This window comes from Anthonomus grandis, chromosome 10, assembly GCF_022605725.1.
Source record: "Anthonomus grandis grandis chromosome 10, icAntGran1.3, whole genome shotgun sequence".
Classification (NCBI taxonomy): Eukaryota; Metazoa; Arthropoda; class Insecta; order Coleoptera; family Curculionidae; genus Anthonomus; species Anthonomus grandis.
In genome coordinates this window covers 390,235-407,643 of record NC_065555.1, presented here as the reverse complement: position 1 = coordinate 407,643, position 17,409 = coordinate 390,235, and the positions used below count along the sequence as shown (strand labels likewise).

Genomic DNA, 17,409 nt, shown 5'->3' with positions numbered 1-17,409 from the left:
AAATTTGTACAAGATTTTGAAAAAAAAAATATTTTTGGAAAAAAAATAATTTTTTATTCTAAAAATTCGACAAAATATCCATAACTCAAAAAATTGATTAGATACATTTTTGAAAATTTGTGCACATATTCTTTGGACAATTCCATTGGACACCTATTTCAGCGTTTTTCAAAATTTGTACAAGATTTTGAAAAAAAAAATATTTTTGGAAAAAAAATAATTTTTTATTCTAAAAATTCGACAAAATATCCATAACTCAAAAAATTGATTAGATACATTTTTGAAAATTTGTGCACATATTCTTTGGACAATTCCATTGGACACCTATTTCAGCGTTTTTCAAAATTTGTACAAGATTTTGAAAAAAAAAATATTTTTGGAAAAAAAATAATTTTTTATTCTAAAAATTCGACAAAATATCCATAACTCAAAAAATTGATTAGATACATTTTTGAAAATTTGTGCACATATTCTTTGGACAATTCCATTGGACACCTATTTCAGCGTTTTTCAAAATTTGTACAAGATTTTGAAAAAAAAAATATTTTTGGAAAAAAAATAATTTTTTATTCTAAAAATTCGACAAAATATCCATAACTCAAAAAATTGATTAGATACATTTTTGAAAATTTGTGCACATATTCTTTGGACAATTCCATTGGACACCTATTTCAGCGTTTTTCAAAATTTATACAAGATTTTGAAAAAAAAAATATTTTTGGAAAAAAAATAATTTTTTATTCTAAAAATTCGACAAAATATCCATAACTCAAAAAATTGATTAGATACATTTTTGAAAATTTGTGCACATATTCTTTGGACAATTCCATTGGACACCTTTTTCAGTTTTTTTCAAAATTTATACAAGATTTTGAAAAAAAAAATATTTTTGGAAAAAAAATAATTTTTTATTCTAAAAATTCGACAAAATATCCATAACTAAAAAAATTGATTAGATACATTTTTGAAAATTTGTACACATATTCTTTGGACAATTCCATTGGACACCTATTTCAGCGTTTTTCAAAATTTGTACAAGATTTTGAAAAAAAAAATATTTTTGGAAAAAAAATAATTTTTTATTCTAAAAATTCGACAAAATATCCATAACTCAAAAAATTGATTAGATACATTTTTGAAAATTTGTGCACATATTCTTTGGACAATTCCATTGGACACCTATTTCAGCGTTTTTCAAAATTTGTACAAGATTTTGAAAAAAAAAATATTTTTGGAAAAAAAATAATTTTTTATTCTAAAAATTCGACAAAATATCCATAACTCAAAAAATTGATTAGATACATTTTTGAAAATTTGTACACATATTCTTTGGACAATTCCATTGGACACCTATTTCAGCGTTTTTCAAAATTTGTACAAGATTTTGAAAAAAAAAATATTTTTGGAAAAAAAATAATTTTTTATTCTAAAAATTCGACAAAATATCCATAACTCAAAAAATTGATTAGATACATTTTTGAAAATTTGTGCACATATTCTTTGGACAATTCCATTGGACACCTATTTCAGCGTTTTTCAAAATTTGTACAAGATTTTGAAAAAAAAAATATTTTTGGAAAAAAAAAAAATTTTTATTCTAAAAATTCGACAAAATATCCATAACTCAAAAAATTGATTAGATACATTTTTGAAAATTTGTGCACATATTCTTTGGACAATTCCATTGGACACCTATTTCAGCGTTTTTCAAAATTTGTACAAGATTTTGAAAAAAAAAATATTTTTGGAAAAAAAAAAAATTTTTATTCTAAAAATTCGACAAAATATCCATAACTCAAAAAATTGATTAGATACATTTTTGAAAATTTGTGCACATATTCTTTGGACAATTCCATTGGACACCTATTTCAGCGTTTTTCAAAATTTGTACAAGATTTTGAAAAAAAAAATATTTTTGGAAAAAAAAAAAATTTTTATTCTAAAAATTCGACAAAATATCCATAACTCAAAAAATTGATTAGATACATTTTTGAAAATTTGTGCACATATTCTTTGGACAATTCCATTGGACACCTATTTCAGCGTTTTTCAAAATTTGTACAAGATTTTGAAAAAAAAAATATTTTTGGAAAAAAAAAAAATTTTTATTCTAAAAATTCGACAAAATATCCATAACTCAAAAAATTGATTAGATACATTTTTGAAAATTTGTGCACATATTCTTTGGACAATTCCATTGGACACCTATTTCAGCGTTTTTCAAAATTTGTACAAGATTTTGAAAAAAAAAATATTTTTGGAAAAAAAAAAAATTTTTATTCTAAAAATTCGACAAAATATCCATAACTCAAAAAATTGATTAGATACATTTTTGAAAATTTGTGCACATATTCTTTGGACAATTCCATTGGACACCTATTTCAGCGTTTTTCAAAATTTATACAAGATTTTGAAAAAAAAAATATTTTTGGAAAAAAAATAATTTTTTATTCTAAAAATTCGACAAAATATCCATAACTCAAAAAATTGATTAGATACATTTTTGAAAATTTGTGCACATATTCTTTGGACAATTCCATTGGACACCTTTTTCAGTTTTTTTCAAAATTTATACAAGATTTTGAAAAAAAAAATATTTTTGGAAAAAAAATAATTTTTTATTCTAAAAATTCGACAAAATATCCATAACTAAAAAAATTGATTAGATACATTTTTGAAAATTTGTACACATATTCTTTGGACAATTCCATTGGACACCTATTTCAGCGTTTTTCAAAATTTGTACAAGATTTTGAAAAAAAAAATATTTTTGGAAAAAAAATAATTTTTTATTCTAAAAATTCGACAAAATATCCATAACTCAAAAAATTGATTAGATACATTTTTGAAAATTTGTGCACATATTCTTTGGACAATTCCATTGGACACCTATTTCAGCGTTTTTCAAAATTTGTACAAGATTTTGAAAAAAAAAATATTTTTGGAAAAAAAATAATTTTTTATTCTAAAAATTCGACAAAATATCCATAACTCAAAAAATTGATTAGATACATTTTTGAAAATTTGTACACATATTCTTTGGACAATTCCATTGGACACCTATTTCAGCGTTTTTCAAAATTTGTACAAGATTTTGAAAAAAAAAATATTTTTGGAAAAAAAATAATTTTTTATTCTAAAAATTCGACAAAATATCCATAACTCAAAAAATTGATTAGATACATTTTTGAAAATTTGTGCACATATTCTTTGGACAATTCCATTGGACACCTATTTCAGCGTTTTTCAAAATTTGTACAAGATTTTGAAAAAAAAAATATTTTTGGAAAAAAAAAAAATTTTTATTCTAAAAATTCGACAAAATATCCATAACTCAAAAAATTGATTAGATACATTTTTGAAAATTTGTGCACATATTCTTTGGACAATTCCATTGGACACCTATTTCAGCGTTTTTCAAAATTTGTACAAGATTTGGAAAAAAAAATATTTTTGGAAAAAAAATAATTTTTTATTCTAAAAATTCGACAAAATGTCCATAATTAAAAAAATTGATTAGATACATTTTTGAAAATTTGTGCACATATTCTTTGGACAATTCCATTGGACACCTATTTCAGCGTTTTTCAAAATTTGTACAAGATTTGGAAAAAAAAATATTTTTGGAAAAAAAATAATTTTTTATTCTAAAAATTCGACAAAATATACATAACTCAAAAAATTGATCAGATACATTTTTGAAAATTTGTACACATATTCTTTGGACAATTCCATTGGACACCTATTTCAGCGTTTTTCAAAATTTGTACAAGATTTTGAAAAAAAAAATATTTTTGGAAAAAAAATAATTTTTTATTCTAAAAATTCGACAAAATGTCCATAATTAAAAAAATTGATTAGATACATTTTTGAAAATTTGTGCACATATTCTTTGGACAATTCCATTGGACACCTATTTCAGCGTTTTTCAAAATTTGTACAAGATTTGGAAAAAAAAATATTTTTGGAAAAAAAATAATTTTTTATTCTAAAAATTCGACAAAATATACATAACTCAAAAAATTGATTAGATACATTTTTGAAAATTTGTACACATATTCTTTGGACAATTCCATTGGACACCTATTTCAGCGTTTTTCAAAATTTGTACAAGATTTTGAAAAAAAAAATATTTTTGGAAAAAAAATATTTTTTTATTCTAAAAATTCGACAAAATATACATAACTCAAAAAATTGATCAGATACATTTTTGAAAATTTGTACACATATTCTTTGGACAATTCCATTGGACACCTATTTCAGCGTTTTTCAAAATTTGTACAAGATTTTGAAAAAAAAAATATTTTTGGAAAAAAAATAATTTTTTATTCTAAAAATTCGACAAAATGTCCATAACTAAAAAAATTGATTAGATACATTTTTGAAAATTTGTACACATATTCTTTGGACAATTCCATTGGACACCTATTTCAGCGTTTTTCAAAATTTGTACAAGATTTTGAAAAAAAAAATATTTTTGGAAAAAAATTAATTTTTTATTTTAAAAATTTGACAAAATATCTATAACTCAAAAAATTGATTAGATACATTTTTGAAAATTTGTACACATATTCTTTGGACAATTCCATTGGACACCTATTTCAGCGTTTTTCAAAATTTGTACAAGATTTTGAAAAAAAAAATATTTTTGGAAAAAAAATAATTTTTTATTCTAAAAATTCGACAAAATGTCCATAACTAAAAAAATTGATTAGATACATTTTTGAAAATTTGTACACATATTCTTTGGACAATTCCATTGGACACCTATTTCAGCGTTTTTCAAAATTTGTACAAGATTTTGAAAAAAAAAAATTTTTGGAAAAAAAATAATTTTTTATTCTAAAAATTCGACAAAATATCCATAACTCAAAAAATTGATTAGATACATTTTTTAAAATTTGTACACATATTCTTTGGACAATTCCATTGGACACCTATTTCAGCGTTTTTCAAAATTTGTACAAGATTTTGAAAAAAAAAATATTTTTGGAAAAAAAATAATTTTTTATTCTAAAAATTCGACAAAATGTCCATAACTAAAAAAATTGATTAGATACATTTTTGAAAATTTGTACACATATTCTTTGGACAATTCCATTGGACACCTATTTCAGCGTTTTTCAAAATTTGTACAAGATTTTGAAAAAAAAAATATTTTTGGAAAAAAATTAATTTTTTATTTTAAAAATTTGACAAAATATCTATAACTCAAAAAATTGATTAGATACATTTTTGAAAATTTGTACACATATTCTTTGGACAATTCCATTGGACACCTATTTCAGCGTTTTTCAAAATTTGTACAAGATTTTGAAAAAAAAAATATTTTTGGAAAAAAAATAATTTTTTATTCTAAAAATTCGACAAAATGTCCATAACTAAAAAAATTGATTAGATACATTTTTGAAAATTTGTACACATATTCTTTGGACAATTCCATTGGACACCTATTTCAGCGTTTTTCAAAATTTGTACAAGATTTTGAAAAAAAAAAATTTTTGGAAAAAAAATAATTTTTTATTCTAAAAATTCGACAAAATATCCATAACTCAAAAAATTGATTAGATACATTTTTTAAAATTTGTACACATATTCTTTGGACAATTCCATTGGACACCTATTTCAGCGTTTTTCAAAATTTGTACAAGATTTTGAAAAAAAAAATTTTTGGAAAAAAAATAATTTTTTATTCTAAAAATTCGACAAAATATCCATAACTCAAAAAATTGATTAGATACATTTTTGAAAATTTGTACACATATTCTTTGGACAATTCCATTGGACACCTATTTCAGCGTTTTTCAAAATTTGTACAAGATTTTGAAAAAAAAAATATTTTTGGAAAAAAAATAATTTTTTATTCTAAAAATTCGACAAAATGTCCATAACTAAAAAAATTGATTAGATACATTTTTGAAAATTTGTACACATATTCTTTGGACAATTCCATTGGACACCTATTTCAGCGTTTTTCAAAATTTGTACAAGATTTTGAAAAAAAAAAATTTTTGGAAAAAAAATAATTTTTTATTCTAAAAATTCGACAAAATATCCATAACTCAAAAAATTGATCAGATACATTTTTGAAAATTTGTACACATATTCTTTGGACAATTCCATTGGACACCTATTTCAGCGTTTTTCAAAATTTGTACAAGATTTTGAAAAAAAAAAAATTTTTGGAAAAAAAATAATTTTTTATTCTAAAAATTCGACAAAATGTCCATAACTCAAAAAATTGATTAGATACATTTTTTAAAATTTGTACACATATTCTTTGGACAATTCCATTGGACACCTATTTCAGCGTTTTTCAAAATTTGTACAAGATTTTGAAAAAAAAAATATTTTTGGAAAAAAATTAATTTTTTATTTTAAAAATTTGACAAAATGTCTATAACTCAAAAAATTGATCAGATACATTTTTGAAAATTTGTATACATATTCTTTGGACAATTCCATTGGACACCTATTTCAGCGTTTTTCAAAATTTGTACAAGATTTTGAAAAAAAAAAATTTTTGGAAAAAAAATAATTTTTTATTTTAAAAATTCGACAAAATATACATAACTCAAAAAATTGATCAGATACATTTTTGAAAATTTGTACACATATTCTTTGGACAATTCCATTGGACACCTATTTCAGCGTTTTTCAAAATTTGTACAAGATTTTGAAAAAAAAAATATTTTTGGAAAAAAAATAATTTTTTATTCTAAAAATTCGACAAAATGTCCATAACTAAAAAAATTAATTAGATACATTTTTGAAAATTTGTACACATATTCTTTGGACAATTCCATTGGACACCTATTTCAGCGTTTTTCAAAATTTGTACAAGATTTTGAAAAAAAAAAATTTTTGGAAAAAAAATAATTTTTTATTCTAAAAATTCGACAAAATATCCATAACTCAAAAAATTGATTAGATACATTTTTGAAAATTTGTACACATATTCTTTGGACAATTCCATTGGACACCTATTTCAGCGTTTTTCAAAATTTGTACAAGATTTTGAAAAAAAAAAATTTTTGGAAAAAAAATAATTTTTTATTCTAAAAATTCGACAAAATATCCATAACTCAAAAAATTGATTAGATACATTTTTTAAAATTTGTACACATATTCTTTGGACAATTCCATTGGACACCTATTTCAGCGTTTTTCAAAATTTGTACAAGATTTTGAAAAAAAAAATATTTTTGGAAAAAAAATAATTTTTTATTCTAAAAATTCGACAAAATGTCCATAACTAAAAAAATTAATTAGATACATTTTTGAAAATTTGTACACATATTCTTTGGACAATTCCATTGGACACCTATTTCAGCGTTTTTCAAAATTTGTACAAGATTTTGAAAAAAAAAAATTTTTGGAAAAAAAATAATTTTTTATTCTAAAAATTCGACAAAATATCCATAACTCAAAAAATTGATTAGATACATTTTTGAAAATTTGTACACATATTCTTTGGACAATTCCATTGGACACCTATTTCAGCGTTTTTCAAAATTTGTACAAGATTTTGAAAAAAAAAAATTTTTGGAAAAAAAATAATTTTTTATTCTAAAAATTCGACAAAATATCCATAACTCAAAAAATTGATTAGATACATTTTTTAAAATTTGTACACATATTCTTTGGACAATTCCATTGGACACCTATTTCAGCGTTTTTCAAAATTTGTACAAGATTTTGAAAAAAAAAATTTTTGGAAAAAAAATAATTTTTTATTCTAAAAATTCGACAAAATATCCATAACTCAAAAAATTGATTAGATACATTTTTGAAAATTTGTACACATATTCTTTGGACAATTCCATTGGACACCTATTTCAGCGTTTTTCAAAATTTGTACAAGATTTTGAAAAAAAAAATATTTTTGGAAAAAAAATAATTTTTTATTCTAAAAATTCGACAAAATGTCCATAACTAAAAAAATTGATTAGATACATTTTTGAAAATTTGTACACATATTCTTTGGACAATTCCATTGGACACCTATTTCAGCGTTTTTCAAAATTTGTACAAGATTTTGAAAAAAAAAAATTTTTGGAAAAAAAATAATTTTTTATTCTAAAAATTCGACAAAATGTCCATAACTAAAAAAATTGATTAGATACATTTTTGAAAATTTGTACACATATTCTTTGGACAATTCCATTGGACACCTATTTCAGCGTTTTTCAAAATTTGTACAAGATTTTGAAAAAAAAAAATTTTTGGAAAAAAAATAATTTTTTATTCTAAAAATTCGACAAAATATCCATAACTCAAAAAATTGATTAGATACATTTTTGAAAATTTGTACACATATTCTTTGGACAATTCCATTGGACACCTATTTCAGCGTTTTTCAAAATTTGTACAAGATTTTGAAAAAAAAAATATTTTTGGAAAAAAAATATTTTTTTATTCTAAAAATTCGACAAAATATACATAACTCAAAAAATTGATCAGATACATTTTTGAAAATTTGTACACATATTCTTTGGACAATTCCATTGGACACCTATTTCAGCGTTTTTCAAAATTTGTACAAGATTTTGAAAAAAAAAATATTTTTGGAAAAAAATTAATTTTTTATTTTAAAAATTTGACAAAATGTCTATAACTCAAAAAATTGATTAGATACATTTTTGAAAATTTGTACACATATTCTTTGGACAATTCCATTGGACACCTATTTCAGCGTTTTTCAAAATTTGTACAAGATTTTGAAAAAAAAAATATTTTTGGAAAAAAATTAATTTTTTATTTTAAAAATTTGACAAAATGTCTATAACTCAAAAAATTGATTAGATACATTTTTGAAAATTTGTACACATATTCTTTGGACAATTCCATTGGACACCTATTTCAGCGTTTTTCAAAATTTGTACAAGATTTTGAAAAAAAAAATATTTTTGGAAAAAAAATATTTTTTTATTCTAAAAATTCGACAAAATATACATAACTCAAAAAATTGATTAGATACATTTTTGAAAATTTGTTCACATATTCTTGGGACAATTCCATTGGACACCTATTTCAGCGTTTTTCAAAATTTGTACAAGATTTTGAAAAAAAAAATATTTTTGGAAAAAAAATAATTTTTTATTCTAAAAATTCGACAAAATGTCCATAACTAAAAAAATTGATTAGATACATTTTTGAAAATTTGTTCACATATTCTTGGGACAATTCCATTGGACACCTATTTCAGCGTTTTTCAAAATTTGTACAAGATTTTGAAAAAAAAAATATTTTTGGAAAAAAAATAATTTTTTATTCTAAAAATTCGACAAAATATACATAACTCAAAAAATTGATCAGATACATTTTTGAAAATTTGTACACATATTCTTTGGACAATTCCATTGGACACCTATTTCAGCGTTTTTCAAAATTTGTACAAGATTTTGAAAAAAAAAATATTTTTGGAAAAAAAATATTTTTTTATTCTAAAAATTCGACAAAATATACATAACTCAAAAAATTGATCAGATACATTTTTGAAAATTTGTACACATATTCTTTGGACAATTCCATTGGACACCTATTTCAGCGTTTTTCAAAATTTGTACAAGATTTTGAAAAAAAAAATATTTTTGGAAAAAAAATATTTTTTTATTCTAAAAATTCGACAAAATATACATAACTCAAAAAATTGATCAGATACATTTTTGAAAATTTGTACACATATTCTTTGGACAATTCCATTGGACACCTATTTCAGCGTTTTTCAAAATTTGTACAAGATTTTGAAAAAAAAAATATTTTTGGAAAAAAATTAATTTTTTATTTTAAAAATTTGACAAAATGTCTATAACTCAAAAAATTGATTAGATACATTTTTGAAAATTTGTACACATATTCTTTGGACAATTCCATTGGACACCTATTTCAGCGTTTTTCAAAATTTGTACAAGATTTTGAAAAAAAAAATATTTTTGGAAAATAAATAATTTTTTATTCTAAAAATTCGACAAAATGTCCATAACTAAAAAAATTGATTAGATACATTTTTGAAAATTTGTACACATATTCTTTGGACAATTCCATTGGACACCTATTTCAGCGTTTTTCAAAATTTGTACAAGATTTTGAAAAAAAAAATATTTTTGGAAAAAAATTAATTTTTTATTCTAAAAATTCGACAAAATATACATAACTCAAAAAATTGATCAGATACATTTTTGAAAATTTGTACACATATTCTTTGGACAATTCCATTGGACACCTATTTCAGCGTTTTTCAAAATTTGTACAAGATTTTGAAAAAAAAAATATTTTTGGAAAAAAATTAATTTTTTATTCTAAAAATTCGACAAAATATACATAACTCAAAAAATTGATCAGATACATTTTTGAAAATTTGTACACATATTCTTTGGACAATTCCATTGGACACCTATTTCAGCGTTTTTCAAAATTTGTACAAGATTTTGAAAAAAAAAATATTTTTGGAAAAAAAATATTTTTTTATTCTAAAAATTCGACAAAATATACATAACTCAAAAAATTGATCAGATACATTTTTGAAAATTTGTACACATATTCTTTGGACAATTCCATTGGACACCTATTTCAGCGTTTTTCAAAATTTGTACAAGATTTTGAAAAAAAAAATATTTTTGGAAAAAAAATAATTTTTTATTCTAAAAATTCGACAAAATGTCCATAACTCAAAAAATTGATTAGATACATTTTTGAAAATTTGTACACATATTCTTTGGACAATTCCATTGGACACCTATTTCAGCGTTTTTCAAAATTTGTACAAGATTTTGAAAAAAAAAATATTTTTGGAAAAAAAATAATTTTTTATTCTAAAAATTCGACAAAATATCCATAACTCAAAAAATTGATCAGATACATTTTTGAAAATTTGTACACATATTCTTTGGACAATTCCATTGGACACCTATTTCAGCGTTTTTCAAAATTTGTACAAGATTTTGAAAAAAAAAATATTTTTGGAAAATAAATAATTTTTTATTCTAAAAATTCGACAAAATGTCCATAACTCAAAAAATTGATTAGATACATTTTTGAAAATTTGTACACATATTCTTTGGACAATTCCATTGGACACCTATTTCAGCGTTTTTAAAAAATTTGTACAAGATTTTGAAAAAAAAAATATTTTTGGAAAAAAAATAATTTTTTATTCTAAAAATTCGACAAAATATCCATAACTCAAAAAATTGATCAGATACATTTTTGAAAATTTGTACACATATTCTTTGGACAATTCCATTGGACACCTATTTCAGCGTTTTTCAAAATTTGTACAAGATTTTGAAAAAAAAAATATTTTTGGAAAAAAAATAATTTTTTATTCTAAAAATTCGACAAAATGTCCATAACTCAAAAAATTGATTAGATACATTTTTGAAAATTTGTACACATATTCTTTGGACAATTCCATTGGACACCTATTTCAGCGTTTTTCAAAATTTGTACAAGATTTTGAAAAAAAAAATATTTTTGGAAAAAAAATAATTTTTTATTCTAAAAATTTGACAAAATGTCCATAACTCAAAAAATTGATCAGATACATTTTTGAAAATTTGTACACATATTCTTTGGACAATTCCATTGGACACCTATTTCAGCGTTTTTCAAAATTTGTACAAGATTTTGAAAAAAAAAATATTTTTGGAAAAAAAATAATTTTTTATTCTAAAAATTCGACAAAATGTCCATAACTCAAAAAATTGATTAGATACATTTTTGAAAATTTGTACACATATTCTTTGGACAATTCCATTGGACACCTATTTCAGCGTTTTTCAAAATTTGTACAAGATTTTGAAAAAAAAAATATTTTTGGAAAAAAAATAATTTTTTATTCTAAAAATTCGACAAAATATCCATAACTCAAAAAATTGATCAGATACATTTTTGAAAATTTGTACACATATTCTTTGGACAATTCCATTGGACACCTATTTCAGCATTTTTCAAAATTTGTACAAGATTTTGAAAAAAAAAATATTTTTGGAAAATAAATAATTTTTTATTCTAAAAATTCGACAAAATGTCCATAACTCAAAAAATTGATTAGATACATTTTTGAAAATTTGTACACATATTCTTTGGACAATTCCATTGGACACCTATTTCAGCGTTTTTAAAAAATTTGTACAAGATTTTGAAAAAAAAAATATTTTTGGAAAAAAAATAATTTTTTATTCTAAAAATTCGACAAAATATCCATAACTCAAAAAATTGATCAGATACATTTTTGAAAATTTGTACACATATTCTTTGGACAATTCCATTGGACACCTATTTCAGCGTTTTTCAAAATTTGTACAAGATTTTGAAAAAAAAAATATTTTTGGAAAAAAATTAATTTTTTATTTTAAAAATTTGACAAAATGTCTGTAACTCAAAAAATTGATTAGATACATTTTTGAAAATTTGTACACATATTCTTTGGACAATTCCATTGGACACCTATTTCAGCGTTTTTCAAAATTTGTACAAGATTTTGAAAAAAAAAATATTTTTGGAAAATAAATAATTTTTTATTCTAAAAATTCGACAAAATGTCCATAACTAAAAAAATTGATTAGATACATTTTTGAAAATTTGTACACATATTCTTTGGACAATTCCATTGGACACCTATTTCAGCGTTTTTCAAAATTTGTACAAGATTTTGAAAAAAAAAAATTTTTGGAAAAAAAATAATTTTTTATCCTAAAAATTCGACAAAATGTCCATAACTAAAAAAATTGATTAGATACATTTTTGAAAATTTGTACACATATTCTTTGGACAATTCCATTGGACACCTATTTCAGCGTTTTTCAAAATTTGTACAAGATTTTGAAAAAAAAATATTTTTGGAAAAAAAATAATTTTTTATCCTAAAAATTCGACAAAATGTCCATAACTAAAAAAATTGATTAGATACATTTTTGAAAATTTGTACACATATTCTTTGGACAATTCCATTGGACACCTATTTCAGCGTTTTTCAAAATTTGTACAAGATTTTGAAAAAAAAAATATTTTTGGAAAATAAATAATTTTTTATTCTAAAAATTCGACAAAATGTCCATAACTAAAAAAATTGATCAGATACATTTTTGAAAATTTGTACACATATTCTTTGGACAATTCCATTGGACACCTATTTCAGCGTTTTTCAAAATTTGTACAAGATTTTGAAAAAAAAAATATTTTTGGAAAATAAATAATTTTTTATTCTAAAAATTCGACAAAATGTCCATAACTAAAAAAATTGATTAGATACATTTTTGAAAATTTGTACACATATTCTTTGGACAATTCCATTGGACACCTATTTCAGCGTTTTTCAAAATTTGTACAAGATTTTGAAAAAAAAAATATTTTTGGAAAAAAAATAATTTTTATCCTAAAAATTCGACAAAATGTCCATAACTAAAAAAATTGATTAGATACATTTTTTTTAAAGTTTTTTTTAAAAATTGAAATTTCCCATTTCAGGTTCCCAAATAGTAAAAGACAATCAACTGATCAAACTGCTACGGGACTCGAGCGTAAACTTCCTGCGTAACTTGACGATAAGCGCGGGTCTCACCGACGACAATCTCCACTTCACCTCGCTGCACGGCCTCAGCAGCCTCTTCTGCTCGATTTTGACGAATCCCGGCACCTCCGAGTGGTGCAACTTGACCCTGATCCGCACCATCTGCCAGACCCAACAGCTCTGCCGAGCTTTCAGCACCAAACCGTGGATGAACCTGCTGCTCGGCTTCCTCACACCCCCCAGCAGCAGCGGGGGGAACGAGTTCAATTTGCCCAAACAGATTTTGACCATTCGTCTGTTACAAACCGTGTTACATTCGTGGGATATGGACAATTGCGAGATCCAGTGCGTTTTGGAGAAGTTGCTTAATATTTTAGGGAATATTATTATCACTTGCTCGTACGACACCGGGAACAAGCCTTTGGCAAGGAGCAACAAGTCTTTGGTGCTACTGACTCAGAACCACAGCAGCACCTTGGCTCAGGAAATTATCAACTTGCTAAGGAGTCTGCATGGGGTGCTCGGGTTCAATCAGGTCTTGAACGCCATATTGAATCAAAAATTGAATTTGGCAGGTTATTTCCTCAGCGATTTGTGCACCACCAATGAAGCGATGAATTCCGATCAGCAGCAGTACATGGTGGTGGCCTGTTTGAACGTGATCGGGGCGTGGGATGTGAGACCGCGAGTGGGCGCTTCGGCGGAAATCGACGGGGTTCCGGGCACGGTGACCCAAGTGACCCCCAAAGGTCGCTTATGTCTACAGTTTCACGACAGTGGCGAAGTTCGAAAAGTGTCCATTAAAGACTTGAAGCTGTTGCCCGCTCCCGAGTTTACTTTCGACAAGATGCCAATGAACGAGACGTCGGTCAAAACTTGGGCCAATTTGCTCTTGATTCGTCACAGTTCATTGAACGCCCACGACAGGCGGTCGTACCACGGACAAGTCAATCTCGCTTATCTGAGAACGCAACAGAACATTTTGAGCGCGTTAAATGCCACACGGATCCTGCACAGTCATCAGTTTAGGTTAAGAAAAGTGCTGAAATTCCCGGTTAACGGAATGGACCAATCGCAGGAGCAGCAGTCGATCGAGGAGGAGCTGAACCAGCAACCGATTTTGCTGATTCAGAAATTGCTGGCTAAAGCCACTCAACCGAGTCCGCTGAAGCCCGGATTCAGTTTGCAAGAAATGCAGTTGGCTGCTTTAAATTTAAGTCAGTATTTGGCTGCCGAGGGCAACTTTGAAGTACCATGCGGGATCAATAACGATAAGCCGGGCGGGAGTATGGTCACTATTAAGCCAGGTAAATGAGAAACTGTATCAAATGATTTACGCGGGAAAACAGATTTAAATTTTACAGGCAATTTCCTCTAAGTGAAGTTTAATTTACTGGAAAATTTAAATAATAGAACTTACATAATATATATATATATATATATATATATACAGGAACGGCAAAAATATAGAACAAATTCAATAAAAAATAAAAATGAGGGCGTGTTAGAAAAAACGTCGTAATTTTCAACAACTATCTCATGTACCCGTGGTAAATACCAACTTTCTTATTTTAAATGGATCATCTTATATGTGATTACATTTTCAATTACTACACAAAATTATAAACTTTTTGTTGTAATGCATGCCATAGTTAATTTGTAAACTGGGACAAGGATATATAATTGAGAATTCAATTTTTCCTCATATTTTTAAATCATAGTTTCATTTTATTAATAGTGTCCAGATCATCTAAGGAATAGGGTTTAATTGGTCCAATTACACAAGAAAAATATAATTTTATTGCCATTCTCTTCTAATTCATTAGGAATTAAGAGGATTTATTACGGACATTTTCCCAATTAAAAAAAGTAATTAGATTTAAAGACAATTTTGAAAATTTATACACATATTCTCTGGACAATTTGATTGAACAACTATAGTTTTGGTGATGATGAAATTCCTGCATGTCTTGTTCGTGTTAATATCATTTATTGTTTAATAAATAATTCATTAAGAGGGTTACATTATATAAAAATATGTAGTATAATAAAGGAGAATTAATTACTTCGATAGTGACAATACAATACATTACGGAAATTTTTACAAATACACAATCCAATTTATAGACACAGCTTAAAAGTTATAATATAATTCATAGAATAATTAATGTGATACTTATTATTTATATTATCTTAATTAGATGCTGAATTCATTAGAATAAAACGAAAAATTTTATTAGAGCACAAATTAGGCCTGTGTTCAAAATTGTTCATTTCCTACATTGATACAAAGACAAAAAAAAATTTTTTTGTAAATATTTAAAAAAATAATTATTAAACGTTAAAATATTTAAACAAATAGGAAAAAATATTTTCTATTTAAAAATGATAAAATATTGCATGAGAATTTAAGCTTCTTTTAAAGCTATCAAGAATGTTTTCACATAAGTCTCTTGACTGAAAGTGCTTTTAAAACATTGTAATCATTAGTATTCATATTACAGATTATCAAACAAGAACAGAATAAAAAAACATCACTACAGATGCCTTTACTGTTAACCCAGTATAGTAGTACATATTCTAGATCTATCTAGTTCATATAATGATGGTGATTGTAAAGATTGATTTAACTTCGACTGCCTGGAAAAAAATACATTTTTTCTCAGACAGTTAAAGTATCTTGTAAGTAACCCTGGTTCCTTGGTACCCCTTCTATTAAAATTAGAAATATATTTGGATACCATTGATAATAGCTGTTTTACATTGTTTCTAATTTTTTAGTTTACACAGACAAATGTCATGTTGCATCTTTATACTTTTAAATTCTTAACAGATAAACTCAAGAGTACAAGCAAAACTGAACAGGAAATAAATATAAAATTTAGTTGCTCTACATATGAGCTGCACAAAGAATGTGGTTTCACAAAATTAAGAAAAACATTCCGATGATATTCTCCAAATCTCATTTATGTCTGAATTCCTAAACATCACGTTATTAAATATGTTTGTTTAGTATTTTTAAAAGTTGCTCTTAATTGATTTCTAGGTCCAGCGAGTGAGTTGGCAACACCAAACAGCGAGTGTTCGATAAAGAGCGTCGTAAGCGAACGGACCAGCAAACGATTAGAGTTGGAAGACGAGACGCCGCCGATCCATCCGATGGTCCATCAAATCGTCGAAATGGGTTTCACCAAGAAGTCGGTGGAGTACGCGATCAAATCGTTATCGGAAAACCCGGAAACGGTCGTGGTCGAAGAGTCGGTCATTTGTTGGTTGCTGGAACATCCGGAAATAGCGCAGGAGGACACGGAATCCATGAGTTCCGTTTACGAGTCGGATACCGAGTCACTTTCGTATGAATTGGGAGGACTCGGCGGAGCAGGAGGAGGAGGTGGAGAGGAGAACCAGGATTCAGGCAGCGGCGCCTCGTACCAATTTTGCAGACGCTCCCAATTTTTATCCAACGACGAATACGCGATGTACATCAGGGACAACGTGGAGGTGGGCATGTTGGTGCGGTGCTGCAAGAATTACGAAGAAGTGCAACTCGGCGATATCGGGAAAGTCGTGAAGATCGATAGGGAGGGTTTGCACGATTTGAATTTGCAGGTAAATTAAATTCGCCATAGATGAATTTTTATACTTTGTCATGCTTGTATAGAATCGTACATTGTTTAAAGAATTTTAATCAAGAGTTGAAAGCGATTTTTGAGAAATGTTAAGCTATCTTTTCTATAGACAATTAACGCAGTTTTCCAAATAGTTGTTGACTCTTAGATGTGCCCAGGCAGTTAGTCTGATTATTTATTTTCTCCAAGCAGTTGACTGATTATTATTTTGTTCTTGAAAATTAACGAGATTTTCCTTGTTCTAAGTGATTGGAAGAAATAGGTGTC

At 25.3% G+C, this 17,409-nt stretch overlaps 1 protein-coding gene across 1 annotated transcript in view; it reads left to right on the top strand.

The window, feature by feature from the left end:
- LOC126740970 (E3 ubiquitin-protein ligase HERC2) overlaps window positions 1-17,409 on the top strand; it is a 63,795-nt gene that overhangs the window by 31,545 nt on the left and 14,841 nt on the right. The window contains exons 27-28 of the mRNA XM_050447181.1: window positions 13,471-14,820; window positions 16,560-17,122. Coding sequence (XP_050303138.1) covers window positions 13,471-14,820; window positions 16,560-17,122 — 1,913 coding nt within the window. The remainder of the gene's footprint in view (window positions 1-13,470; window positions 14,821-16,559; window positions 17,123-17,409) is intronic.